The 25,570-nt window shown below is 41.2% G+C and overlaps 2 protein-coding genes across 2 annotated transcripts; both read right to left on the reverse strand.

Moving 5' to 3' along the window:
- Positions 1-1,759: 1,759 nt before the first annotated feature.
- Positions 1,760-18,060, reverse strand: hhat (hedgehog acyltransferase). Its single transcript, XM_030106695.1, has 12 exons — positions 17,958-18,060; positions 16,840-16,987; positions 16,687-16,751; positions 16,393-16,506; positions 16,109-16,303; positions 13,581-13,793; positions 13,106-13,283; positions 11,070-11,220; positions 9,535-9,570; positions 6,701-6,902; positions 6,093-6,237; positions 1,760-2,018 (listed from the first exon to the last, which is right to left on the reverse strand). Exons 2-12 carry the CDS (start codon positions 16,958-16,960, stop codon positions 1,933-1,935), a joined length of 1,506 nt encoding a protein of 501 aa, XP_029962555.1. The 5' UTR covers positions 16,961-16,987; positions 17,958-18,060; the 3' UTR covers positions 1,760-1,932.
- Positions 18,061-19,537: 1,477 nt separating this feature from the next.
- On the reverse strand, positions 19,538-24,244 carry myoz1a (myozenin 1a). Its single transcript, XM_030106751.1, has 6 exons — positions 24,047-24,244; positions 22,371-22,457; positions 21,668-21,849; positions 21,287-21,560; positions 20,373-20,535; positions 19,538-20,295 (listed from the first exon to the last, which is right to left on the reverse strand). Exons 2-6 carry the CDS (start codon positions 22,453-22,455, stop codon positions 20,061-20,063), a joined length of 939 nt encoding a protein of 312 aa, XP_029962611.1. The 5' UTR covers positions 22,456-22,457; positions 24,047-24,244; the 3' UTR covers positions 19,538-20,060.
- Positions 24,245-25,570: the final 1,326 nt, after the last annotated feature.

Consider the following 25,570-nt stretch of genomic DNA (forward strand, 5'->3'; position numbering starts at 1 on the left):
AGTTCACTCAAACTAATCTTCTTGAAGCCCTACCTCGAAGCCGTGTGTGCTCCTTATTGTGTGCCAAGAATAGTAAGAGGATAAGATTGTATTTGCTGCCTTTTCTCAGCTTAAAAAGCACAAACAAGCAGAGAGTTTATTGAAGCATTTTTCTGCTAAAGACTGAGCTTAGTAACTCGTCGTGTCCTTGAAAAGTTAAAGAAAAACGCTTTGTGGTTCAAAGTTTTGATCTCCATTACATCAGATAATCAAGTCATTTTAATGGAAAACTGTTATCTTAAACTTCAAAATGATAAAAAAAAAATGTATCCCCAAACATGATTGTATTTCTTAACTTTGTGCAAAAAACTTCCCTGAAACCCAAACCTCCTCAGGATGTTGAATTATTGACCACTTATTTATTTATTTCCAAAGTAAGACACGCATACAGAAAAAGATAATGAATTTTTGACCCGCTGTAAAATATTCATGTGCGGATTGAACGGAGAAGGCAGCCAGAAACAAGGCACCAAGAAACAGATGCTGTTTTGGTTTCTTCAGTGGAAATTTAAAAGATTCAGAGAAGACTTTTGTGAATTTAAAATGAGGATCTCATTGGTTTTATGAGCTGCTTTCAGGTAAGTTGAGAGACTTTTCTCCTTGTGCAGGGTGGCTAATCAGCTGAGTAAACTGTCCTCTTACAAGTTTTCTTATATAAGTTAATTAGTGCTGTCAGTTGTCAGTCTCAGTCAGAGAGTGGAGTTTGCATGTTGTCCCTGTGCATGTGCAGGATTTCTCCTGATTTCATCTTCAGTGCTCCGGACCAGTAAATTAGTGCCATAAAATTTTTCAAGTTTTTTCCTGTTGTGGTGCAGAGTGCATGTGATGAAAAAGTCTATTTTTTTGCAAAAATAAACAATGACTTCCAAAAACTATAAAGTTAATTTCAGTGATGCCTTCTAGGGTAAAGAAGAGAAAGAAGCAGAAAAACAACAGCAAGGCTTTGAGGCTAGTTCGGTAGATAAGTAATTTGTTGAAAAAAACTCTTTTCCTCAGAAATGTGTACAATTTGCTCGGTGGTTTGGCTGCCCGAATTGGCGTCTCTTGCAAGTTGGTTTTGGCCCACGGACCTTACGTGTGAAACCTCGGTGAAGGAGTTGCAGACTCAAGACTTAGTCTGCAACTCAAATATTCAAAATTATAAGCATCTAAAAAATTACCACCTGCAGAGAGAAAGATGGGGTACGGAGGGATTAATATGGTCAAAAAAATATAAAAAAACAGAGAGAAAGACTTGATTTATTTGGTCGATTTGCAGCTTGTTTTTATTTCTACACCTCTGCACAAAAATGAACAAATCAAAACAAAGGAGAAAAGAAATGAAGCACTGTCTTGGTCTCCAGTGTAGTCAAACAAAACCCTTCCAGGACTCTCTAGACTGATACTCCTCTTCCGTTTCATGCATACAGTGGGTCAGAGTAACAAACACATCGATCCGGTTCTCTTCTCAAACCAGAGAGGAAACCTGACACTTCTCCAGCTCCCTGCACCACCATCACAGGCCTTTAAAACAGAGTAAAGGAGTCCGTATTTTCTTCAGTTTCTTCGAGTCACAGAGCTGCCAAGAAGCTGACAGGGTAGAAAACACGCCTGAAGGCTGCTTTCAGAGCCGGACCCTTAATTTACATCATCGCTCTGTTTTAAAATGTCATTTTTTGTGCACTTACGTATATTGAGGAACCTCTCCTAAAGTTTTGAGCTTGCAGACAGATTTTGCTCGGTTGCAGAAAGTGGCTGCTCAGCTGCACCTCGGCCAGCTCTGGACAGGTTCGGTGGCGGCGAGCCAGCTTCGCCACAGAGACTCTGGCTGGCGAGGAGAAGGCGCTGGAGTCGGCAGGCTGCTCCTACGGTCCGGTGGCGGGGATTCTCACTTCGACGCCGGGTCAAGGTGACTCATGGCGGGAGGGAAGAGCGCTCCAGTCCGACCTGAGCAAAGCAATAGAGGAACGCCAGCATTGGTGGAGCCATGGTCGACCAGCCTGAAAGGAAGAAGCAAACAACGCCTTTTAGCAACAGTGGAGGCTTTTAATGTTTGTGAGGCCTCCAATAACACAGTTTGACTTATAATACAGAGATGCTGCTTTGCAACAAGAATCACAGTGGTCGGTTTGTAGTAGGTTTCTGTCAGAAATAAACTGACGGCTGTTAATGTCTTGGTCACTTTCCGCAGGGTTTCGCCGCGTTACTGTTTTTCCGCCTTCTATTTAAAGCCACGTCTCGTCGGGTCGAGCAGGCAGGTAAAGACAGCTGCCTGCGCCTCCTCCCCGACTGGCCAGCCTCCAGATGAGCTCAGGAACCTGCACCTGCACCCACAATGCTTCTCAATTGCTCTATTCTTTTCCATTCATGTTGGAATATAATTCACGCGCTCACTGGACGCTCCACGCGCAGCTGTATCGCCAGCTTCCTGTTCACAGACCAGAAAAGGTGGGCTCTGGCCAGAAAAGCCTCATTTACATGCTAAATACTGTTTCCCGCGGAGGTGATGTCGGCATTGCGTGGTTACACTTGTTTTGGGTTCCGTGGTTTCCAGCAAACGCCACTTCATCATTAATGTGGGGTTAATTAAATTAGGCACATTCTGAGGTGTTTTGGTTTTCATAATTACTGTAATATGCATATCTGACACATATATTCATCATTCAAAGCCTTTTAACCCGGGGCTACGTCTGCATCGTGAGCCAAGGCATCCCAGCGATTCGTCGTTGCAGGTGTGTAGATTTCATTAGCGCCCTCAGTGTGAAATATCCTCCAACTCGAGCTGTTGTTGACTGAAAGTAGCAGCAAAAGTTGGAAGAAGCGCACGCTGTGAGCCAAATGTGAGCAACTCTTGGCCTCGGCTCAGAAGGCGCGTGTGCTCGCAGCTCTGCAGCAGAGTCGCAGACGACTCGCTAAAATCTGGGAAAGAGAATAAATGAATAACCCATTTCCCTGGGTTTCATGTCACTCTGGCTGCAATCAACGACGTGCGGTAATCACACCGGTTTTCTTGAGCGCCTCGAGTTTAACTACAGGGCAGAAGGCGTTTCAAGGTATCATAATTAAATACACAGTTCTGCCAGTCGGACAGCTGGGCTTTGAAATGAAGAACATGCAGCATCTCTTTATTATCAATAGAGGAAAAACAGCTGATCTGAAAGCCATCTACTCAGAATCTCACAAGTATGATGTGAAATCCTGTGATTTATGTCAATTAAAGGTTTCCAACACCACTTTTTTTCCCAGTGAGATTAGATATAATGTGGAACTAACACAATGTCAATTTAGGAACATTAAGTTTACTGACATTTTGTGTCGCTGTTTTATTTTAAAGGCCTGTAAAGTCACTATGGATCCACTCATTGATTAAAAAAACTGTAAAATTACTGATTTGTTTGGATCACTTGTAATTCTAGTTCAATAAGTAGCACAATTTACTGATTTTATGCAGAAACAATATTGTCGTTAAAAAATAAACCCACTGATTTTCTGTAATACGTGAAACTAATAAAATAAAAGTGAAATTATAGTGAATTTACTGATACCATATACAACTGTGTCTGAGTATAAGTGTCTTTTTTAAGTGACATTAAAGTACATTTAGCATTCCAATGAATTAATACCTCATTAAAGATATATTATTGCGATCACTGACATTGTGTAGAACTAATAGGATTTCCCAATAATACAAAATCATTTTATCGCTGTCTTTTGAAATGACATCAATTTTAATTTACTTTTAAGTAGAACTAATATGTTGTCTCAGCAAAGGGAACTTATTGCAAATCTACTGACACAGTCTCAGGCTATCAAAACCACAGCGACCACAGATACACTTTAACACAACCTCTTGTTCTTTTTATATCTGTAGCTGTTGTCACGTGGTTTTTTTGTACTGAAGGTTATTTTTGTTGGGGAAAGAGATCGTCTGCCGCACACTCTGAGCACCACTGCGTTATGTCAAACGAAAAATATGCTTTATTAGAATAAAATAACCGTAATCTCACTGATATCCGCTAAAGTGCCCAGCTGAAGTAAAATTACTGTAATTTTAATGTTATTATGCAGAGCCAGTCCAATGTCAAACTGAAGTAAGAGTCTTGTTTGGTTTATGGGGTTGAGCTTTAAAATTGTTCTAGTTTTCATTTGGTAACATTAAGACGCACAATCTACGAGTCTCCTCGTCCTCAGTGGAAACACTCGAGTCAAGATACACAATCAGTTCAAACAGCGGCTTTTCTTTTGGTACATTTCACCTGTGGGGAGGGAGAGCAATTACCCTGATGCCTTCCCCACTAAAAATCTGAGACGAGTTGATTTAAAAGCATTGATCTCATGTTAATGAAACCACAGCAGCCCCTCAGAGGTTTATAGAGCAGCTACAGAAAAAAACAGTCTGAGGCCCTTTCGGTTATGTCCGTGAAGGCACAGAGATTATTAAGAGCTTTATTAAGAGATCTATCTTAACATTTTCAGCCTCACTTCTTCTCATAATGTGGATACATTCACCAGAATGAAATATTCAGTTTGGGTTACAGCTCTCCCTTCTGAATAATTCACTGAAGAAACTGAATTTCCAAACGCGCCGTTCTTGTTTTCGGTCTTATTTTACATTATTTACGCCAACACTACGGCGCTATGTGTGTGGAAAAGGTCAGGAGTGCCAGGAGGAGGATCATTTTCCACACAATTTGCCAACAGTTTTTACTATCACAATAAAGCTTACCTGTGACCTTTATCAGGCTGATTAGGCTCAACTTTAATGGGGCTTGGAGGTTGTGCGATATAATCATGGAGTGACATGAATGGCAGTGAAGAAAAAGGGAGACAAAAGCTGGAGATAAACATTGTGACATTTGGCACGATTCTACATCAGTGCCCAAGATAAAAGTCGAATTTTCAGCAATGATTTGTTTCTTTTTCCCTGCAGAATAAGAAAACCTTCATTAGAGGTTAATCTGTGACTAAATTGGCCATATTGTGGATGTTAAGCACCAGGTGTTGTCTTTGGTCTTCTGCGTTTGGGTTTTCTGTGGGTGCTCTGACTTCCTCCCACAGTCCCAGCAGATGCTTGCTGAGGTTAACTGTTGCCTCTAAAAAGCCCGGAGGTGTGTCTCTGTGTGTTCACGCTGTGATGAACTAGGACCTGTCCCAGCCTCCCACAGCCCTGTTGGACAAAACCGCACCGAAGATGGATTGATGGAGGCTAAACGTGTGGGAAAAAAAGTTGGCTTTCTCTCAAAACACCTCTCACCTCAGCTGATGTAGCACATTTTACTTTAAAGTCTTCTTCTATGCGTTTTATGTCCCACAGCTTCACACCGTGTTCTCAGCACTAAACTGGAACAGCAAATGGCTCGCTGGTGAACACAGCGGTGCATTTAGCAGCGGAAGCAGGCTGATATTTCCCTTAAGAGTTTGAGGAGACAAAGAAAGAGCCAGATGGAAGACGTTAAAATGCAACTCTTGTGTCGACTGCCGGGTAACGACACATCAGCATTATGATTACTGGAAATGACTCGGTAGAAAAAGCCCGAACGTGCAAGTGAGCTGTTTATCCTCACCGAAAATCATACAGAATGGACGATAATATCAACCAACGGTGTATTCTCTGTATGGACTTGTCGCCAAGCCCAGGAGCAAGTGCAGCTCGCACTGCTTATCATAAGTAGACAGGCTTTAGGAGGCCCTGCCATCTTGCTTTAGGTACCAAATGAGCCAAATGAAGACACGGGACGCGAAAGAGGCATTGGCAAGTCCATGAAACAGATGTCTCTTTCTATCTGGGAGAGTTTGCCCATGCAGATGCGTGAAACAGCCTCACAGAAAACACTGCTGAATATACAAACTGATTGTATTTTCTTTTATTTTCTTGTAGGTGAGAGCTGCACTCTATAAAAGTTAAAATTTAAATTTTAGGAGGTGTCCTGCAATGCCTGTGAGCAGCCAGAGTGAAAAAAACACAACTGAACATGATCACTAACAAACAATAATCACATCTGTGCAAAAAAAAAAAAAAGAAAAAAAAAAGGCACACAATTCCTCTCAGCTGAGGGTGGTGGAAGGCATTTTACCTTGAACGAAGACCCGCTTCCAGAAGATTCTGCCTACATGCATCCCTCCGAGGAAGACCAGATTAGAGAGGATGAGCATGGCGGTGGAGAAGGCAGAAAGGAGGGCGACGCAGCGCCGCTTCATCACCGCGGAGAGAGTCCGCTCCTGGGAAATCAGCAAAAACAATAAGCAAATTGCAGGAGAACCGCAAGAAATTTCCGCTGTAAATCTTACAGAGAGGATCACATGAGCACCTGCCACTAATGAACAGCGTGAGCGAAAACAGGGAGGATTACGCTGTAGTAGAATTTGAGTCTGAAGCTGGAGGCCGGAGGAGCGGCTCCACGTTTCAGGCACTGGAAGCAGACTTTAGCTCACATTAATGTTGTAATAACTGTGCATGTCAATTAGATGTGACAGGATCGAACCTGTTTGTCCCCGGTCTGTACTTAGTGCAGTCGCCCCAGGCATTATATCTTATTAAATCGGATTACACTGTGTGACCTCTTTACTTCTGGCTTCAGGAAAGATTTCATTAACCGATCGATGGAATAAATTTGACCGTGATGGTTTTAGTTGGGGTTTTTTTTTGCAACGGCAGTTGTAAAGGTCTGAATTTTAGACTTACAACTATGGAGCTAATGAAGGCCGATTCAAAGAGGGACTTTAATCCGTTTTCCAGCAGGACGCCAGCCCAGTTCATCAGGGCCCAGTACTGCAGGTAGTCGTGGCCGCCGTGCCAGAGGCAGACAAATCCGAACGCCACGCCCGTGGACATCATCTTTAAAAGAGTGCCGTGGTGCGACCCTCCCAGAGGCACATAGATATATCTGAAACGCGAAGAATAAATAACGTGCAATTAATAATTTATTACACCAGCGTTGAGCAAGATCAGTGAATAGTGCAGACGGACAATTATAATAGCAGCATCGGTATTTTCCAAAGGACATCAGTCGCAATAATTATCATGATGATATTTTAAAATCAATTAAAGATGGCTTTCCTCTCCGCTCCAGGGGATATCAATCCATACAATTTCTTAACAATGCATCAAAGAGGTTAATAATTCACACGAAACCCTTGACACACATTTAACCCACTTTTTGTGTCAAATTGACCTATTTCTCCACCGCCGCTGGCTGCACCGCTCTGCCCCGCAAGATAACCATTGATTTCGCCGTTTTGAAGAATAAGCTGACGAGAATCTGTTAAAATGAAAACCAAAATGTGTCCTGAAGAAATTCATCAGTTCATTAATATTAAAGGAAAGCACACAGAAGTTATTTATCAATGTCTCAAATGAGATTACTCTGTCTGTGTTTTAAAATAGCGGCTGCGTACACACGGGACTCCCCCCTCGTGTGAAACATCCCACCAATTACCAACAAACGTGGCCCGGGTCGCCAAGAAAAATGGCCCTGGATATTGTGAGGAAGCCGGTCTGTCCCGGAGGTGCAGACGCCGCCCGAATACGCTACATCGGTCCAACGCACGCAACAAACAACTCATTGTGTGTAGCGGTGCTGAGCTGGGAACTAATTATCTCAGCCACCCTGTGGCTAATCAATGTCCCTGAAAGATGAGCCAGCGCTTTCTGAGCCTTAAATAGAGTGGCCAGCTCGGCCATATTGGAGGATGAAAGGAGGTGTGCAAACAGATGGAGCCGTACCGGAGTGCTGGATGGAGAGCAGACACTCAATACCGATGCATCTACTCATCAGATTAATTCATGTTCTCCACACAGATGTTGATCAAAGTGCGGTAATTTTGAGATATACATTACGACCTGAATAATCACTGTGTTACGGAACGTGTCATTAATTCAAGCAGATGGTTGCAAACGACGTGGTGACAGGCTTCAGAGGTCTCTGAGGCTGTCAGAGAGAATTAGTTTGGCAAATCTGATTGTTGATCCGCGTGCTGTCACAGGCGTGCAGGCATCTCCTCGCTTGTAAATGCTTTTGAAAAGTCATTGATATGTATGAAGTAAAAAGATTTGGCCAGTTTTTAAATCTTAATTATGATACATTTGGCTATTTGTTAATGCTTAGAGGAGTCTATATTCTCTTCCAGACATTAGAAGGCATTACAGGCAAAAAGTTTTAGATAATCTCTTTGAATTGACCTTTCCACTGTATAATTTTTTTTCAAATGCACTGCACAATGTACTCAATGTTTCTCTTTTAAATAGTACAAAGGTTAAACCCTCCAGTCCCTCCAAACCCACCCATGTGCTTGAATTTGAAACATCCACATGTAGAATTTTCCAGGTTGTGGGATAAAACATCCCACGTGTAGCTGAGAAAACCCAATCAGTCACCCTGTGAGAGCTTCTTTGTTGGCCGATAAGTGAACGTGAGTGAAATGGAGACCTGAGACGCGGCGGCGCGCGGGCACCGAATGCGTAATGGAATGGCGAAGAATGAGCCACTTAGCTGTCCGGGGAGACGAGGGTGTCAGTGGTGAGTCATGTGGAGCACATCATTTAACACCCACGCACTCCTCCAGCGCTCTTCAGATAATTTCAACAGAATTTCTAAACTACATTAAAACCTCTTTAAAAGCACTTTTGCAAGAAGGAACGCCGGGGCATTGTGTCACGGATATTATTTTGCATCTGCAGCGCCACAATTGAAAGCGATGCCATTAGGTGGGGGGGGGGGAAAACACACAATCTACAATGGACACAGTTTAAAAAGGGAAGCTTTCATTTGCAATTTAAATCCAGGGGATCTTAAGCAAATTAATTGGAGCCTCTTTCGTTCATATTCTTTCAAGGCATGTGAAAAGCAGACAGACGTGTGCACCATCACAACGTAAAAACAAAACAACAAGAACACTAATTAGCAAACGATAACCAAGACAGGGAAGATCGACCCAGAATATCAGTTTTCTCTGACAATCGTGCAACTGTAGCGTTGCCTTAATGTAGCAACCCGCATCTACCAAGCAGACCATAAACTCCCAATAGGCTGCACTCAGTCGAGTGTGCATCATTAAAAGCAAACGAACTAATAATGTGCGTTGTCCAAAGTACAAGTGAGCAAACACATAATGCTCCCCTCACGTATGCACATATTAAACAGGGAGGCATTACTCCCGGGTGCGGGAGCTGGCGACGGCAACACGACAACTATTCACCGACAACATGCAACCTCATAATCATGAGAAAGAGAAAGCCTCCATGCAAATGCAGAATCCTTATCCATTATGTTGAAACATGGAGGCTGGAAGGCGGCACCTTATCTGAGGCTGTACAGCTGGAAAGTTCAGAAGTAAGACCTTTTAATGGATGGATGGATAGACGGACAGAAAGACGGTCAAATATAGAAATACACTGAGACAGATAAGTAGGCAGACAGACATTCGAGTTATTGCTTGAGTGAAATGACATTTAACATTTTTAGTATGAGCATTAACATCTGAATTAGTCCGTCCACGGCTTGTGGAGTGCCTCCTTACCTGATGAGCCATCGATACAGTCCCTCATCAAAATGCCTAACAATGGAAAAGAAATGCATATCTGAGTTAGGAATTAGCATAATAATGTAAGACTGAGACAAAAACACTTGTGGGCCTTCATGTAAACCGGAACTGTTCGTGCAGTTCGTACAGTGCCTGTGTGTGTGTTTGTATGCCTTCTCTTTGTCATTAAGGAGATTAGATTTGGCTCTGTGTACATAAGGCAGAGCAGATTCGTCAATGGTGTCAGGCTTTATGCATTCCATCAATGCTGCGGGCCAGCTCAGCACACACGGGCCTCACTGGAGAGCGCCACAGTCAGCATATCGGTCAGTCCCGTCTACAGCCGGCGCATTTATTACTGCCAGGGCAACATGCAATCCAGCAGCTCCACTTGATGGGCTCGGAATTGAGGGAATATTTCACAGCGTTGATTACATTTTGAAGGAGGAATGACTGTGCAGTAAGAATGTCACATAATTTCGCAGTATGATTGTGCGATAAAGTAGAATGTTGTTTCAGGAAATGCTTTTAATGGTGTGCTGTTAAAATTTTGCTGAAACATGGAAACTATAGCGAGATAAATCTTTACCTAATGAAGGACATTAACTCTTTTAGTGAGCTATAAATCCAACTTAATGGCGATTTTTACTGTTTTCACCAATATAATTTGTGATGCAGTTGAAATTGAAGACATTTTGGACAGCATTGAGTTGTTAGCATTATTTAATGTCAGCCTACAAATACACCTGCCGAAGAATAAGCAGAAAACTACTCAAAAGAATGTATTTTTTACTGTCATATGTTTGAATATCCTGAGACATTTTGTCCCCTTTTACACTCTTTATATTTGAAGCCTTGCTGAATAAGGTGTTTCTGAATAAGCCTCTGCACTGTGGGGCCATTAGTTTGAGCAATTGTGACCCCTTCAGTAAGAAGCAGGCATGATCTTTTCATGCACAGTTCTTTATGGTTTCAGATTTACTCTGGATGTAGGAAGAGGGTCTGATAGATATCTCAGTAAGAAAGCAGGATGTTTGAGTATACAGTTATGAAGTCAAAAATCTGAATTACATTTCCAGGGTTTGCTGGAAAATTCTGAAAAATTTAATCTCCAGCATGCTCTTCAAACTTGACTTGCATTATAATCTTTATACCTTTTTTTTTTTTTAACTTGAAGAAAGGTTAAATTTCCTTTACTGGATGTGGCTATCAAATCTATTTCCATCTAAACGGCAGCGCAGACATGGCCACATTGCACAAATCATCTGAGCATGACTCTGAAAGAATCACATCACTCTCCTGGTGTGGAGGTGACCTATTGTTCTGATTGCCGGTAATGACCCAAAATGAGACAATTTTCTGTGCCCAGTCTAAATCTGATTGCCAAAGCACAGCAAGTACTCGAAGCACTTGACATTAAATGTACCTTTTCCTCGAGGATACAATGGATGCTGGCTTTTCCTGTTGCTGAAGTGCTGAGGAATGCTGGGAGAGCAGGATAATACTGATTTTTTAATGCTGTGTGTTCTCACCTCCACATCCCTGTGAAGCTGTACATGATGCTGACACAGCGAGGGAGCTTCGGGGGAACCAGGTTATCCAGAGTGGCAAGCATGCACGGAAGGCCAAAAAGTACCAGATACTTAACAAAGAAGAACTGCACAAGAGCCAGGGCCAGACCGCCTGCACCGGGAGACACAAAGGACATGCTTAAACAGGTTTACTACCAAGGCAATTTTCCTGAAGTGCAAGTCAGACCAGACATCACTCACAAAGTAACAAATCAATCAGTTATAACAATATGACCTCTAACAGGCGAAGCGACTCACACTGATTGTCTCTATTATGCTGCGTGCTGGTGGTTGGTGATAGCACGCAAGTACGCATTTTGTCGTCGGAGCTGATGTGTGAGAACCAGAAAAAAATTAGAAAACGGGATTTGAGAGGAAGCTGACGAGGGCCAGACGGCTGGACATGAGAATGTCTAAAACTGGAGCTCTTGCAAAGTGGTACCATGGTGCTGTGCGAACTATCCACGAAAACAAATGCCAGTAGCCCAGGTCTTGGTCACCCAAAGCCTTTAACATTGTTTAAGTTTTTCTTCGTTGTTATAGTATGCATGAGGAAAATGTCTAAAGTTCAATAAATAAATAAATAAAGATGTGGACTGAAAATGACTACAATCTCAACATAAAGCCAGTTTTAATGAAACAATCTTGTGCAACATACAGTGAAATATCCAGTATCTCCTACAGCTGTCGCATTTTGAATGTTTTTACAAACTCAGCCTGACAACATGGCTTTGAGGTTAGTTTGACGGTAAAGACGTGGCTCTCTGTCATGGCTCTCGGGTCTTATGTTTGACACCCCTGCTATAATTGTTATATCATACTTGTCATTATACAATAAATGACAACACAAAAAGTTTGAAATTGCAAGTCATACTGAAATATCTTGAAATTCTACATGGCGGTAAATATCCACACTTGATAGATTTAATCAGTGAGTGAGTGAGCAACCTGCCTCTCAGCAATATTCCCTTTTTTCTGCCATTACTGAAAGATTAGGGCCAATAACAGAAAATGCCTGCTCAACCTGACCTCAGATTCAGGCATGTTCCCTACATGCTTATGGCAGCTCAGGGGCCAGTAATTAAAAAAGCGAGTGATGGAAATGACTTCAAAATCCCAATGGTGCTTTCAAATTTTAAATTTACCAAGATGAGAGAATGATGCTTTACAACAGCTTACAGAAGCTGCCAGAAGGCAGATGGCCAGAGTGTTTTCCTGTTAACTGCCATTTGATTTGTGTAAAGAACATAAAAGACAAATGCATAAAGTATTTCCCAGAGGGCTTTGTGGAACGAATGACGGTTCCTGATGTTTATGTTTTCTAACATTACCTTTCTGATGTCTGAATGCCACAAACAATGATCCACACTCCTACTTTCAGTCAAGCAGAAAAGCAGAAGCCTTTATAATAGCCTAAAGAAATGGACAGTTTCTTCGGGCCGCTCGATATAAAAAACTCCATGCAGGCAAAGCCTTTCCTCCAACATAATCTCAGGAGCTAGAATGTTTTTTCTCGCTCCGAAATATAATTTAAAAAAGCAGTGCATTGTAAAGTGCAACAAACTGCATTAATATAACGTAGTGCTGCATTGGCTCTAAGTATGCCAGAGTCTTGACATGAATTTACTCTCTGTGTTAATTTGATGAAGAATAAATCACAAAAGTTCTATTAATATAAGTGCAACAATAATTCAGGTTCAATAGGGAACAATAAAAGGGCAAATTAGGTCACGGTGGGCCACCTTTAACCCAATAAATAATTTTAAACACTGCTTTAAAAACAGACTAGACACAGCACAAATGAAAAAGGGAGGAAAAAAAACCAGGCTTAATAAAACAGGTTAATGATTGAGTCAGTAATCTGCATATCTGATGTGTGTTTTCAAACCCACTGGGGGAAAAAAATGTTTCGAAGTTTTGCATTTCAAAAACAGATTCAGGGCATGTGTCTGAGGCGGCCGGGAAACATTAAACCTGAAAGAGTATGAAAGCCTTACCTAAGGCCCAAGGGGGCAATATCTCAATGTAGGTCTCATTAGACTGGATGGAGTGCATGTACATAACATGGATCATGTATTCTGCAATGCACCACCACAGAAGGATCCGTCCCAGGCGGAGCACCAGGTAACTGAGGGCCGACGCTTCTCTGTCCATCTGCTCAGCGGGCCTCTGCATCTGCAAATCAAACGAGGGAGCAGGCTGTTAATAATGCAGGCTGAACTTTTGCGACTACAAAAACGAATGTCAGAGGAAAAGAGGTGCTGTGTCAATCTGCTCCAACTGGACACGGGTGATGCAAAAGATGCCAACAGAAAAAAATTCAACTCACAAGCTCCTTGTAGCTAAAACCCCCTTTACTGATATACTGTGGCCTCAGAGAAGAGACCTGTGTTCCACAATCAGGCTCAGATTCCTCTACACCAAAACAAAAAAACCGCAGTTTACTTCAGGAGTGGCCTTACTGGCCCTTACCTGCTCTGTGTAGTCTTTATATGTGACAATGGGTCCATTGTAAAAGAAAGGATGATAGAAGGTATATGACAACAACCAAGAGAGCTGCACAACTGCTCCAGGATCCGCAGGGCTCCAGCACTGCTCCAGGCTGAAGCTGATGAAGCGCAGACCACAGACAGCAACACTGAAGAGCAGCAGATAGTATTCCTCTTCTGTTTTATACCAGCCTCTCTGGAACAAAGGAAGGGAAGGAAGGAAGGAAGGAAGGAAGGAAGGAAGGAAGGAAGGAAGGAAGGCCAATTATTTCTCCCACATTCCTGGGAAATTCTTGCATTAATGATGGGATTAACGCGTATTTAGACAAGTGGCGAGGAATATGTGTCAAAACTCTCCCCAAATATTAAGACAACTTTTAATGAGGTCTGCTAAGAGATGCTGGAAATACGGTTTCTTTTGAAGTTGTGTTTGAACACAGGACTCGGCTCCGTGCAGCTGCACGTGATTGTGGGGACGTGTGCAGGAGTGAAAGGGGTAGATTTTAGCTCTATTTCATTTTCCACATTGAGATTTCAAACTAGTATGACTGGGGCAGGGTTGCATCACTTTACCTGGGCTCGATGCATCAGATACTGTGCAGCTTGGAATGATTAAATGGAGACTGATTATATTAATCCTCAGTTTTCTAAAGCATTGATAGAAGAAAAAAGATGTTTTTTCACAGTTTTTCTAAATTCTAAGGATGCAATTAAAACATTCTGGAAAAGAATATTGACTATTAAAAAAAAAAGAGAAAACAAACTAATTAACTATCAAAACGCATCTCTAATTGAAAACTATATATAGCTGTCCATCTAATCAGGAAACAGGAATATATCCTACAGATAGCAAACACTAAAATGCAGAAATACTCATTTCATCTTTCAATCCAGGCATATTTATTCTGGTATTTAGTTTTTCAGACCAATCATAGGGTTGCAGAAAACATAGCCAAGCACACCGAGCTTTTACTTATCATCTATGCATCAGTAAATACGGGAAATAAATAAACCGATATCTGCATAATACAAAGTTACATGTCTTGAACCCAATCCTCTTAGTATCTTGCGCCCTCTTGTGTTTCAGGTTAATATGACATTTAGTTACAATCAAAGGAGGCACATCTAATCCTCAAATCGAATTTTTGCATCCAAAAAGGGAAGATTTGGAGAATTCAAAGAGGGCTGCTGTGGATTAACAAGCCCTTCCAAGCAGGATCATTTGTGGCTTCAGCGTTTTTAGCTGAAAAGCAAAACAGCCAATCAGATACAGAGAGCAATTTACCCCAGTGGTGACAGTTTTCTGTTCTGCCTGGAGACTCACACATGGAGTTTGTGTAGACTGCAGCTACAGCTGAGGTTTAATACATTTCAATTATAGATTATGATAAGTGCTGTAGTTCTCGGTATAGCAGGCATCAGAGAATTATTCATATTTTCATCCAACTCCACTTTTTGTCTGTGCCGCAAAATTAATGGAATCAATTAAAATGCCTTTTTTGAATAACATGATCCGTGAAATGTTATTACAGCTGTGCATACAATGACTGCAATGCAATAATAATGATTGCCTTGCAATCATTTGCAATGCACGTTTAATTTACTTGTGTATATTTTTGCCCTAAAGGAATCAATAAAGTAATTTAATCACTCGGTACTACAGATATAGAACATGGTTCACAAAGTTGTGGGTGTGCGCTGTTTTCTCAGTGGCTTTTGAGGTAACTGTATGAGAGAAACAGAAATGTGAGGCTGCTATGAAGAATATAGACTTGTTTAAGTGACATCCTGCTTTAGACGTGAAATGTGTCTTTACATGGCTCACTTTCATGGCAAGGATGCAGAAAATGCCATGCCCACAGTGGAATAGTTGAGCCAGCATTATGTGTTCACATAAGGAGTCACTGGGGTGAACACATTTCTTTATTCTTCTCAAATGAGACATCAGAAGTGTGGGAGACTGTTCAACGAATGGTAAAAACTGTCACTATTCAGATGATAAGCATCCCTCATATCACCTTTGTTAAAGAGTTTTTTTTTTCCAATAAATGATTCAAAACATAAATAATGTAGCAAAGAGCCTTCCTTTGATCTGCTGCACACAACTGTTTCCTCTTGTAACGCATCTCTTACTCGCTCTGGTTATTTTGATGCAGTGACAGTGACACGGTTCACTGTTACATCAACTTTACAGCCACATTAAACATCTACATCTGTGATGTAAATGTTGTTTCGGAAAACAGACTTTGCAGTTAAAAGAAACAAGGTGTCACAGACAAGCTTTTAAAGGGCTCATTGTGAAACGTCGGTGACGGCTGCAGCTCAGCTCCGTCCAATCCATCCATCTTCTGTATCACTTTTTCCCAGCTGACTGTTTTCAATTCAGCAATAATCCCAAACAAATGTTTTAAGAGTGAGAGAAAAACTAAAGTATCTGGAGAAAACCCACACATGCAATTTCTGCACTGAGATGAAATCCCTTGAAATCTGACACAAGTACAGCATAAGTACCTGGATCTCTTGAATTGTCTGGATGTGCAGAGTGGAGAGCAGCAGCAGGTTGCACGCCCATGACAGGGCAGGTATCCGCAGCCGTGCGACCAAAAAGGACAGGGCAAGATGCACAAGCAGCACGCTCACACCTTTAGTCCCTAATGCACTGCAGGCTGCTAAAAGGCCGTATATTGTGACAGCTGGTACCCTGAGCTGTTGGAGGAACATAAAAACAAGGTATTGAATCATCCACGGCTAATGGCTTTATAGGGTTTGCCACTTGTGAAACAGCTGGTTCCTACCTTGGGGTAAAAGATGCTGGCCAACCTCGATACCACGCTATGACCAATCAGAGTCCAGAGTAAAGACGTCTTGGCCCACTCAGTCCAGAAGCTCCACTCAAAATCTGATGAGTCCTGTGGAGAAAAACAAAAACAAAAAACAAAATACTCAATCTTGCCACAGAAGTCTTTCGGCTTTGGGCATCAAATGATAAATAAAGTGTGTTTTGTTTCAATGACACTATTTCAGACCGTATTCTTCAGGCTTACAATAACAACTAAAAAAGTAATAACAGTCTAGATATATGAGCTTACCCTTTTAAATCCTTCAAGGAGTCCTTTTTCCAGCTGGAAATCTCTTTCTAATCCTGCTTCGTGCTCTGAGGAACAAAACAAGAGGAAACCGCTTTATTTTTCATTACCTATTCCACTCATTTTATCCATCTATTTTTTATACTTCTACCTTACCTTTGGAGAACCTGTGAAGCTGGTAGAAAGAATACAAATGGGAAAAAAAGGACAATATCCAATACACCAGGAGCTCTATCGCAGGCAGAGGAGCCAAGTGGGTCTTTGATTTTGATGTCATGAGGCAAAACTGCTTCTTATGTTTCACCTAAAACAGAGAGCCAGAGACACAGACACTTAATTAATCTTTAAACCTATACTTATCAAGCAAAATAACACCCAGAGGTGAATAGAATTTATTATATGAAACAGAGCTGCATGTCAGAGGCAATCCCAGCACCTACTTGAATAAAGGGAGTTTAGTTTTATCTTTTAGATTTTTAAGTCACGTCACGGTTGTTTTCATTTACTGTAGGGAACAGTATTTATTGTCAACATGTAAGATCAGACAATTAATATCAGATCAAACCTCAGTCCAAGTTCCCAGAGTCAAAAAAACAAAACCAAATTTCAGACACATTTTTAAAGATCTGATATGATAAGCAAATATGAAAACAATGATCTGTATTACTCTTTCTCAGAAGTTAAATCTTTAACTGTGACTTGGTAAACAAAAACAGAAAAAAAATGTTTTTTTTTAATTATATAATTTAAAAAAAACGTAGACACCATGACAGAAATAAGAAACAAAAGAAAATCTGTCAAGCATATTTATTTATTCCTGAAAAAAAAATGTGGTTTTGCAACAGCAGTGCAGAATATGCAAGTTTTAATGTTTTCCCACAGAAAGCGTATGGGAAAACTCTTCAAAAGTGATTTAACATGTGTATTTTTTAAATACATGGACTCGTTTACGGAGCTCTGCAGCTGTTGCTAGGCAACTCGATTCCGCTGGTTGCTACGTATGACATTCCTCCGCGTGCTAGCGGTGCCACTGGCGAAGCTAACGCTAACATCTGGACAGACCAAACTGCTGCATAACAACAACAACAAGACAACTTCCTTTACAAGACGTCTACCAACTCGTCCAGCCAGTGTGTACTCGTCTTCGCGTTTTGACTGTTAGTATTAGCCTCAAATCGCTCCGTTGAAAGGAAACTTTGCTGAGCTCGCCTTTCGAAGTGACAGCTAGCTTAGCTAGCTAGCCATTTAGCCGTCTGAGCCGGTTGTAGTGTTACCTATTGTCACTGAGCTGGTGTCCATTTCTCTGGATGTACACACTGCAGTGCATACTGCTGGGTGTGTTAAAGACATCGGATCCCCGGTATCCGACATTCAAATGTACGGAAATGTACTTCTTCTTCTGTTTCCCTGTTTCAATCAGCCAAAGTACTTTCTAAAGCATGACCGCCCCCATCTGAGCTGGAGTGTGTAATCCACCATTGGAAGCTGTTGTCAATACCAGTACAATATCATTGTTTGGCCTTTTCTTTCAGAGTTTTACACTTGTTCCTTGTCTTTTTCAACATTCATTTACTATCAGATTTGTTTATTGTTGGAACATTGAAGTCTAGTGTTTACCTGATTGTGGGTTCAAATACCAGCCGGTCCTTTCTGAGTGGAGTTTGCCTGTTTTCTTCATGTGTGTAGGTTTCTTCCAGATATTCCAGTTTCCTCTCACAGTGCAAAAACATGCTTCTGAGGGGTGGCCCTGAATTGCCTCTGGGATGTGAGTATGTGTGTGGTTGTCTGTCTCTATGTGTTTGCCTAATGATGGACTGGCAATCTGTCCAGGATTTAATCTGCTCTCGTGCAGTAACCTGGGATTGGATTGGAACCAGCACCCGGCTGCCCTGAACAGGATAAAGCAGTATAGAAAATGGGTCTTCACTCTTCAAAAATAAAATTCTTTATATAGGACCTCTAAGTTTTCCTTTAATGAGATCCCAGTGTTTTGCATTGCACCTTGAATACAAACATAATTTCATGTAGTTCTGCTTAAATTCATATGAAAAACTAATGATAATCATAGAGCTGCACAGTGGTGTAGATTGGTCTCCTAGTCACACTGGTCTTGACTCAAAAGTGTTGCCTGATGAGGTGTTTCTAAGAGAAATCTCTTGTGTTTCCTTTGATATCTCGGTTGCATGTTTCTTCATTCGGTCACCTGTCCAGCTGTGACACAATCCTGACTAATACAGGTCTAAAAGATACATTTTATGTTACTCTACAAGAGGAATGTGTTATGATGACTGAGGTCATATGCCTCCTCAGTTACCCTCTCGCCTTCAGAGGTATGTGTGTGATTGTGATTAGTTAATTAGTTGATGCAGGGCAGGTGCGGACTGCAGCTTGGCTGTCCACATGAAGAAGTTTAGGGATTTAAGGATGCCAGCTGGCAGGCCTCTCATTCTGCCTTTCCACCCTGCGAACAATGCATCTTCAGTGCCAGTGTGTGGGTTCCTTGTGAATGTCAGTGGCTTAGTGTGTGTCTTTTTTTGGCAAAAACGTACTAAAAATCTTCAGTATTTGTTGTTATCATTTTGTTGATGTTGTAAATAAGAGCTCTGTGATAGTTTAAAAAGAGTGCAAGGGTCTTCTGTTTCGTGCTGCCATCTGTTTCTGCCTGTTTTTTCAGTTTAGAAAGTTTAGGAATTGTCTTTTTGCTCCCTTTTTCTTTTGTTACATAGGCCTAGAGCCCTTTGTATTTTGACCTTGCTCATCTCCTTTTAAGAAAAACAGTTTTCACTATTCTTAAACTTGTGCATGGTGCCCTTCTTGGCAGTGGAAAGCATGTGAGGAGCCCAACTCGTTGTGTGTCCCATAGCTCCTTGACTGGGGACATAACTGTTACAGTTTATTGTGGAGAAACTGAGCTGAATCAGCAACAGACTCTGCATATGCACCAGGACATACACAGCTTCATAGGGTTTGTAGGAGTTAAATACATATCAGAGAATCATAACAACAAAAAATATGACATAACAAATATGGTAACAAGTTCACATTAGGGTAGCATGCACAACAGTAACACAGCATCAATCTATCCTTCATACATGATTCATTCTTGCCTCAATGACAAAAGCTGTAACATTCTTGAACTTAACAAACACATTTAAACCAAATTCTGTTTCTTATTCTTACACTCAAATACAGAGTAAATTGACAACATGACCACATATCGTATGCTTTCAGTTATCCATGCTGAGAGATTCAAATCATCAGTGTAACAATTAATTGTAGCTCATCTATCCTGTGTGTGCATGCTAATGTGTTAACATGCAGTCATGCTTGCATGTGTGTATGTGCGCAGCAGGTGTGATCACAGTATGAGTATGGTTTCACAGCTCGTCGGTCTCTCCATCAAAGGGCACAGCATCCGTCTCCATGTGAATGCTGCTCGGCTCACTGCTGCCCACCCAGCCAATGGGAGTGCGGTTGAAAGAAGGCCGACAGCCAACGTCATGTTGGTACACCACTGGGGGTTCAGGCTCCTCCTTGACTGCCTCGGGGTCTGGCAGCTGGAATTTCAGGAACTGGTTGGCTTTTTCAAAGCCACCGAAGGGCATAGCGCTCCTGAAGGTATAGTAGGAAGGGTTAAATAAACCTGGTCTGTTACAAAGCACCTGGAAATGCAGACCTGGACTCATTACCTGTTGAAACACTTGTACTTGGGCAGATCTTTACAGCTAATAGGACCGGGCATTGAGGCTTTCAGAGTGGCTATGAGACTCTCATCACCCTTCATGGCCTTCTCCCATGGTGATATGTACGTCTTCACAAGGATCTGCTTGGTACCTGCACCACCTTTCCCACCTTTGGAGAAAGCATTCATAGTTTCAGTATGTGATTTGGTGTTTATGGATCATTATTTTTAATTTGATGCAAGTCCTAATTAACTAGCACATCATAGTTTATTGGTTTAAAAAATACTGGAAAATAAGTCTAAAATCACACATCATGGTGTTACTAGTGCTATGTGGTCTAAGTTTCTACAGTGGATGTAATGTTTTCATGCTTTTTTGGTATAGATGAAAAAAAAAGTACAATATGCTGATAATTTTTGAGGAGCATGACCTTTTCGCTTGTCCCATTTGCAATTAGACATTTCATAAATGCTCCAGGGCAGTCTGGTTTAAAGTTATGCAAATAACATTGGATCCATGAATTGCCGAGATGCACAAACTCAGACTTTAAACATCACTGCTCTGCTGGAGTCAGTTTCTAGAAATGATTAATTAGATATATTATTTTCTAAATACAACACATTTTTCCTGCCATGTTTAATAAGCTTTGAAAGTACTGCTTTGCATATTTTGTTAATATCTGAAAAACATGTCCAACATTAACTTTCAACTGATATTTTAAATGTAGATCGTGTCACAACAGAATAATAAAATGTTCTGATGCGTGTTTGAAGAGACAATGAGTTTTTTGTGATCTGGGTAAAGCTTGCCTTGGTTATAGTCTCACATCCCTAGGTGCTATTTTGTGCTGTTTTAAATATATATTTTGAAGAGGCCATGCTCTAAAATAATCTTGATAAAAGTGGACTGAAAATACCAACCTTTTCCTGACAAGTCACTCGACCCTCCTCCTTTTCCATCGCTATCGCCTTGGCCCAGCCCGCCTGCACCTCCTGCTCCTCCTGCTCCTCCTGCACCTCCTGCTCCGCCTGCTCCTGCACCTCTGCTGCCAGGCTTCGGAGGAGGCACTGGAGGCCCTCCCGCCTGTCCAATGTACAGATGTCCTGTCTGTTTGCTAACTAAATGCCCACCAAGATTTATCATCCCACCATCCATCTGACCTCCCAGAGAGGGGACAAACTTCTGGAGGTTGTCCTGTAAGAAAATATGATAAATATCAGTTCTAATTGTGGATTAAAGGTCTGCTTTCATGAAAGTGACATAAATATCCTTGGATTTTTCATTTTCATTCAGGTCCTCACCATCGAGTCGCTGGTGAAGATGTCAGGGTTGTTCTCATAGATGAACTTCTCCACTCTCTGCTGCCTCATCTTGAACATCTTGGAGCCTCGATTGTTCATCAAGGACAGCTCCTCCAGCATGATGTCTTTAGGAGTCCTGATCTTTGTTCCCAGGTCCAGCTCCTCTTTCTCTGCCTCACCCTCTAGGTAAGCAGCATTCATACATTTTGAATAATAACATTTGGAGAAACGTACCAAAACCATGCAAAACATTAAGGTTAAAATATGGTAATTTGCAGACGATAGTTGCAGCTTTCAGGTTAGGTCAGTAAACTAATGTGATAACCACATTCACAGGGAGTCATAACTGTTTTTGTGTGTTGAATTAGCAATTGAAACTTGAAAAAAATTACAATAAAAAAAGCACATGGAATTCAAAATGTTCATTTTGACACCATTTTTCAAATAAGACAAATTAGATTATTGGCAAACCTGTAATATTTATCTGTTTTACATATAGACATAGGAACAAAAACTGTGCCATCACTAAATAATGAGACTTTTGGTAATAGCTGTTGCATCTCATTGGATTTGTCTGTGATGAAGTAACTGTTGTACATGTATGTGCAGCAGCTATCGTCTATCAGCCATCTATTTCTGTAGCCAGTATACATTGAGCAATGTTAAATTGGTTTCATATTATATAATTCCATGTCAGTCTTACCATCCTGAGCGATATGTGATAGGTCTGTTATGATCTTGGTGAGCTTTTTCCGCTTGTTTTGAGGGGCAGGTGTTCCCAGAGGCATGGCTGGAAGGCCAAGAAAGAACAAAGAATATCACTCAAGGAAAATTATGAAACTGAAAATTTATTTGAAGGTAAAATCAGACTCAGCAGAGTCTAAAGTTAAATCTCCTCCTATAAATATTTTACTCCAAAGTGTATATTTAAGTTACATAACATGCAGTATTTCGCAATATTTATTCTTATATTGACAAATTTAATTAGCAGTGATACTGTGATTCATAATACACTTTTTTATTCAATACAAATAATTGACAGGAATAAATTCTAAATGTTGTTTTGCTTCAATTTCAAGCTCCAGCTTAGTAGGGCGACTCTTCCCCTTCAGTGCCAACAAGCAGTGAAAGTGAATCCATTAGATCTGAATGTTTCAGACAGACAGACAGCGCAGGCCCTCCTCATTTTTCAAGTTCAAGGAGGATGTCAGTGACCTCAGATTCCCTGCATTCCCTCGTGAAGCAGATGTCCGCCGCGTAGGAAACATATAGCTCATGGCCTGTTTCAGTTTTGTTTGGTGACACGAGATCTGTACACACACTGAGTCGACATAAACAGACGCACGCTTTGGTTTAGGTGATCAGTGAATCCTGGTACTTTTTTGTCCCCAGATCATGAATTATTGATAACATAATTCGTCCTATGTAATTCTGTTCCCAAAAAAAGTATGGTTACATTCACACAGTCAAGAAAGAAGTACCACTTTTTTTCAGTATCACATGTCACACTATCGCACACTATCACAACTTATTTTGCAGCTTATCTCTCTTCCCTCCTGGATTTGCACCACTTTCTTTTGCAAATTATTACAATAACTACCCTATACATGTTTATCATTTTACCACACAGATATCCACAGCTTGAGCTTCCACCCAAAGTGTCCTTAAGGCTCAATCAGTGGCAAAACATCACATCACATCCACAGGCTGTAACTCAACCCACGGCAGCTATTTTTAAAAGTCTTTTCCAGCCAAGACATTTTAGCGACGTGTGATGGCGTCATTCAACTATCAAATGGGCTCGACACAGAGCACAATACACACCTCCAAAAAACAATTCTTGGCGTTTGACCCCCTCTCTAAACAGGAGTGAAAACAGGAACAGCTAATGGATATTAACGAGGAGGATTTTGATGCCGTTTTGAGTTCTCTAAATAATTACAAGCTGAGTAAACTCTGTACTCAGGTTTTCCACCCCCCACCAAGGTTTGGTAACACCATATAAAATCTCAGTGACGCCCACAGAGAAGGATGGTCAGCACATTCACCCATTCCCTCTGTCATCTTCAGGCGTATCAAGAAATACCAGGAACATCTAAAAGCGGCTAAGTGGCCAGCAGAGCTATTTTGCTTCCCTAATTATTTTCTAATTCCTTTGGGGCTTCAAACAGCTGAGGAACAATCCTAACTAAGCTCTTGAGATCTTTTTCCATTATTATTTCTCTCAATGATCAGCTGCACAACCACCAGAAATCATGAGCAGGAACAAATTACTCATCTTTAATCCCCCTCCAAGTTTTTCTGGTGTTCAGACATGAAACTCAAGCTGTTGGTCTGTTCATGGAACAAAACACACTGATGGGAAATAGATCCACTCACCGAGTTTTTGTTGTAATCCTTGGAGTAGAGACAGGCCTATAAATATCAAACAGTGAAGAGGAGACCCTGGGCTCAGTGTGGGTGATCTTGATTGCAAGTTTACAAATCCCTCAGTGCCTCCGACCCCGACCCAGGTCCCGGGAAGTGCGAAACCCACCCAACACTCAGATGGTAGATCTTCCAGAGGGTTGTGGTGTGTTGGTGTCAAGTCGGGAGGAGGAGGAGGAGGAGGAGGAGGATGAGGTTAAGAGTATGAATAGGGATTGGGGAGGTGGTATCAAGACGGTAGGGGTGGGGGGAAGTCTCTGTTGGCCAGCTCAAAGTGCTGATGGTGACATTAAGGGAACAAAATCATTCTCACAGATGGTTCAGAAGCCTATATTTAGTAGCTCAGAACGAGGGGAAACTGGACTCAGCTATAAGATAACCTCAAAGGACTCTAGGGTGTGTTTGGGGTACGCAGAGACACAGGGTTGAGTAGAGTATGTGCAAGTGCAAGGCGACAGTTGAGTATATGCGTGTGTGTATTATGGCGATGCCAGTTTGTGTTTCACAGTGACAGTTGAGCCCTTTATCCCTTGCAAGACTCTAAGCTGACATTAGATTTTCACATTTTCAGTTTATGTGGAGCTTCATGTGGTTATGCATGGGTTAATCATCACTCTGAAGCCATAGTTTCATGTGCACCCTAAATATCGCAGTCAAACCTTACGCTTGCGGTGTTGTTGAAAATTGGCTGAACTCTAAATTCACAGCTTGAAAAAAATCAGCACAAGCTGTCAAAGGAATAGTAAAGCTTATTAGACCATAACCATGATCCAACAGCTGTGATATCTCTTTCCTTTGGTGGAAAGACAAAGACATTTGACAGACAACAAACTTCCTTCACAGGTCATTCAACCAATGAATATACCATAGATTTGGTTAAAAATGTTCCCACTGACACTGACCTGTTGCATTCAGGTCACTTTTGAATTCTCTACATGTTTCTATTGCGAAAAATGCATGCAACATAATGATAAAAAAAAGGGTGGGGTGGGGGGAATCTTAAAATTCCAATCATAATCTTGAATCATGTTTCATAAATCCATCTCTAATTTGATTTGTAAACTATATTTGATGCAACACAATCCAACATGTCATTGAGTTTCAGGTGTTTATGAGTGCTCAGATTAGATTTAGGACTTACAGAGGATTTCCTCTAAAGTAAATATACATTGTTAATGTGATTGCATCTGGAACGGTCTCAGTGTTGTAAGTAATGGTAGCTTTCCCCTGTTTTTATGATTCATGCAATATTTGTTCACAAGGATATGGTATATTTCCTGCTACTTCAGTATTTAACATTCAAATCTAATCGAAGTTATATGCTATATGTATTGTCAAAGCCTGAGGAATATTTTCAATTTAGCATCAGATGAAACATTGATTTGGCCATTATTAGATATTTCTATGAAGAGAAAAATGTAATCTCTCTGAAATGAGCATTGTCAAACAGTGCCACAAATAACGTTTGCATCAACT

Source organism: Salarias fasciatus, chromosome 13 (assembly GCF_902148845.1).
Source record: "Salarias fasciatus chromosome 13, fSalaFa1.1, whole genome shotgun sequence".
In the NCBI taxonomy this organism is placed as follows: Eukaryota; Metazoa; Chordata; class Actinopteri; order Blenniiformes; family Blenniidae; genus Salarias; species Salarias fasciatus.

Coding starts and splice junctions, on each gene's coding strand:
- myoz1a (XM_030106751.1), bottom strand. CDS start 22,455: ATGCCTCTGGGAACACCTGCCCCTCAAAACAAGCGGAAAAAGCTCACC. Junction 21,561..21,667: donor TCTTCACCAGCGACTCGATG/GTGAGGACCTGA, acceptor ATTTTCTTACAG/GACAACCTCCAGAAGTTTGT. Junction 20,296..20,372: donor AAGTACAAGTGTTTCAACAG/GTAATGAGTCCA, acceptor CTATACCTTCAG/GAGCGCTATGCCCTTCGGTG.
- hhat (XM_030106695.1), bottom strand. CDS start 16,960: ATGACATCAAAATCAAAGACCCACTTGGCTCCTCTGCCTGCGATAGAG. Junction 13,284..13,580: donor ATAAAGACTACACAGAGCAG/GTAAGGGCCAGT, acceptor TTTGATTTGCAG/ATGCAGAGGCCCGCTGAGCA. Junction 6,238..6,700: donor CCTTCATTAGCTCCATAGTT/GTAAGTCTAAAA, acceptor CTGATTTCCCAG/GAGCGGACTCTCTCCGCGGT.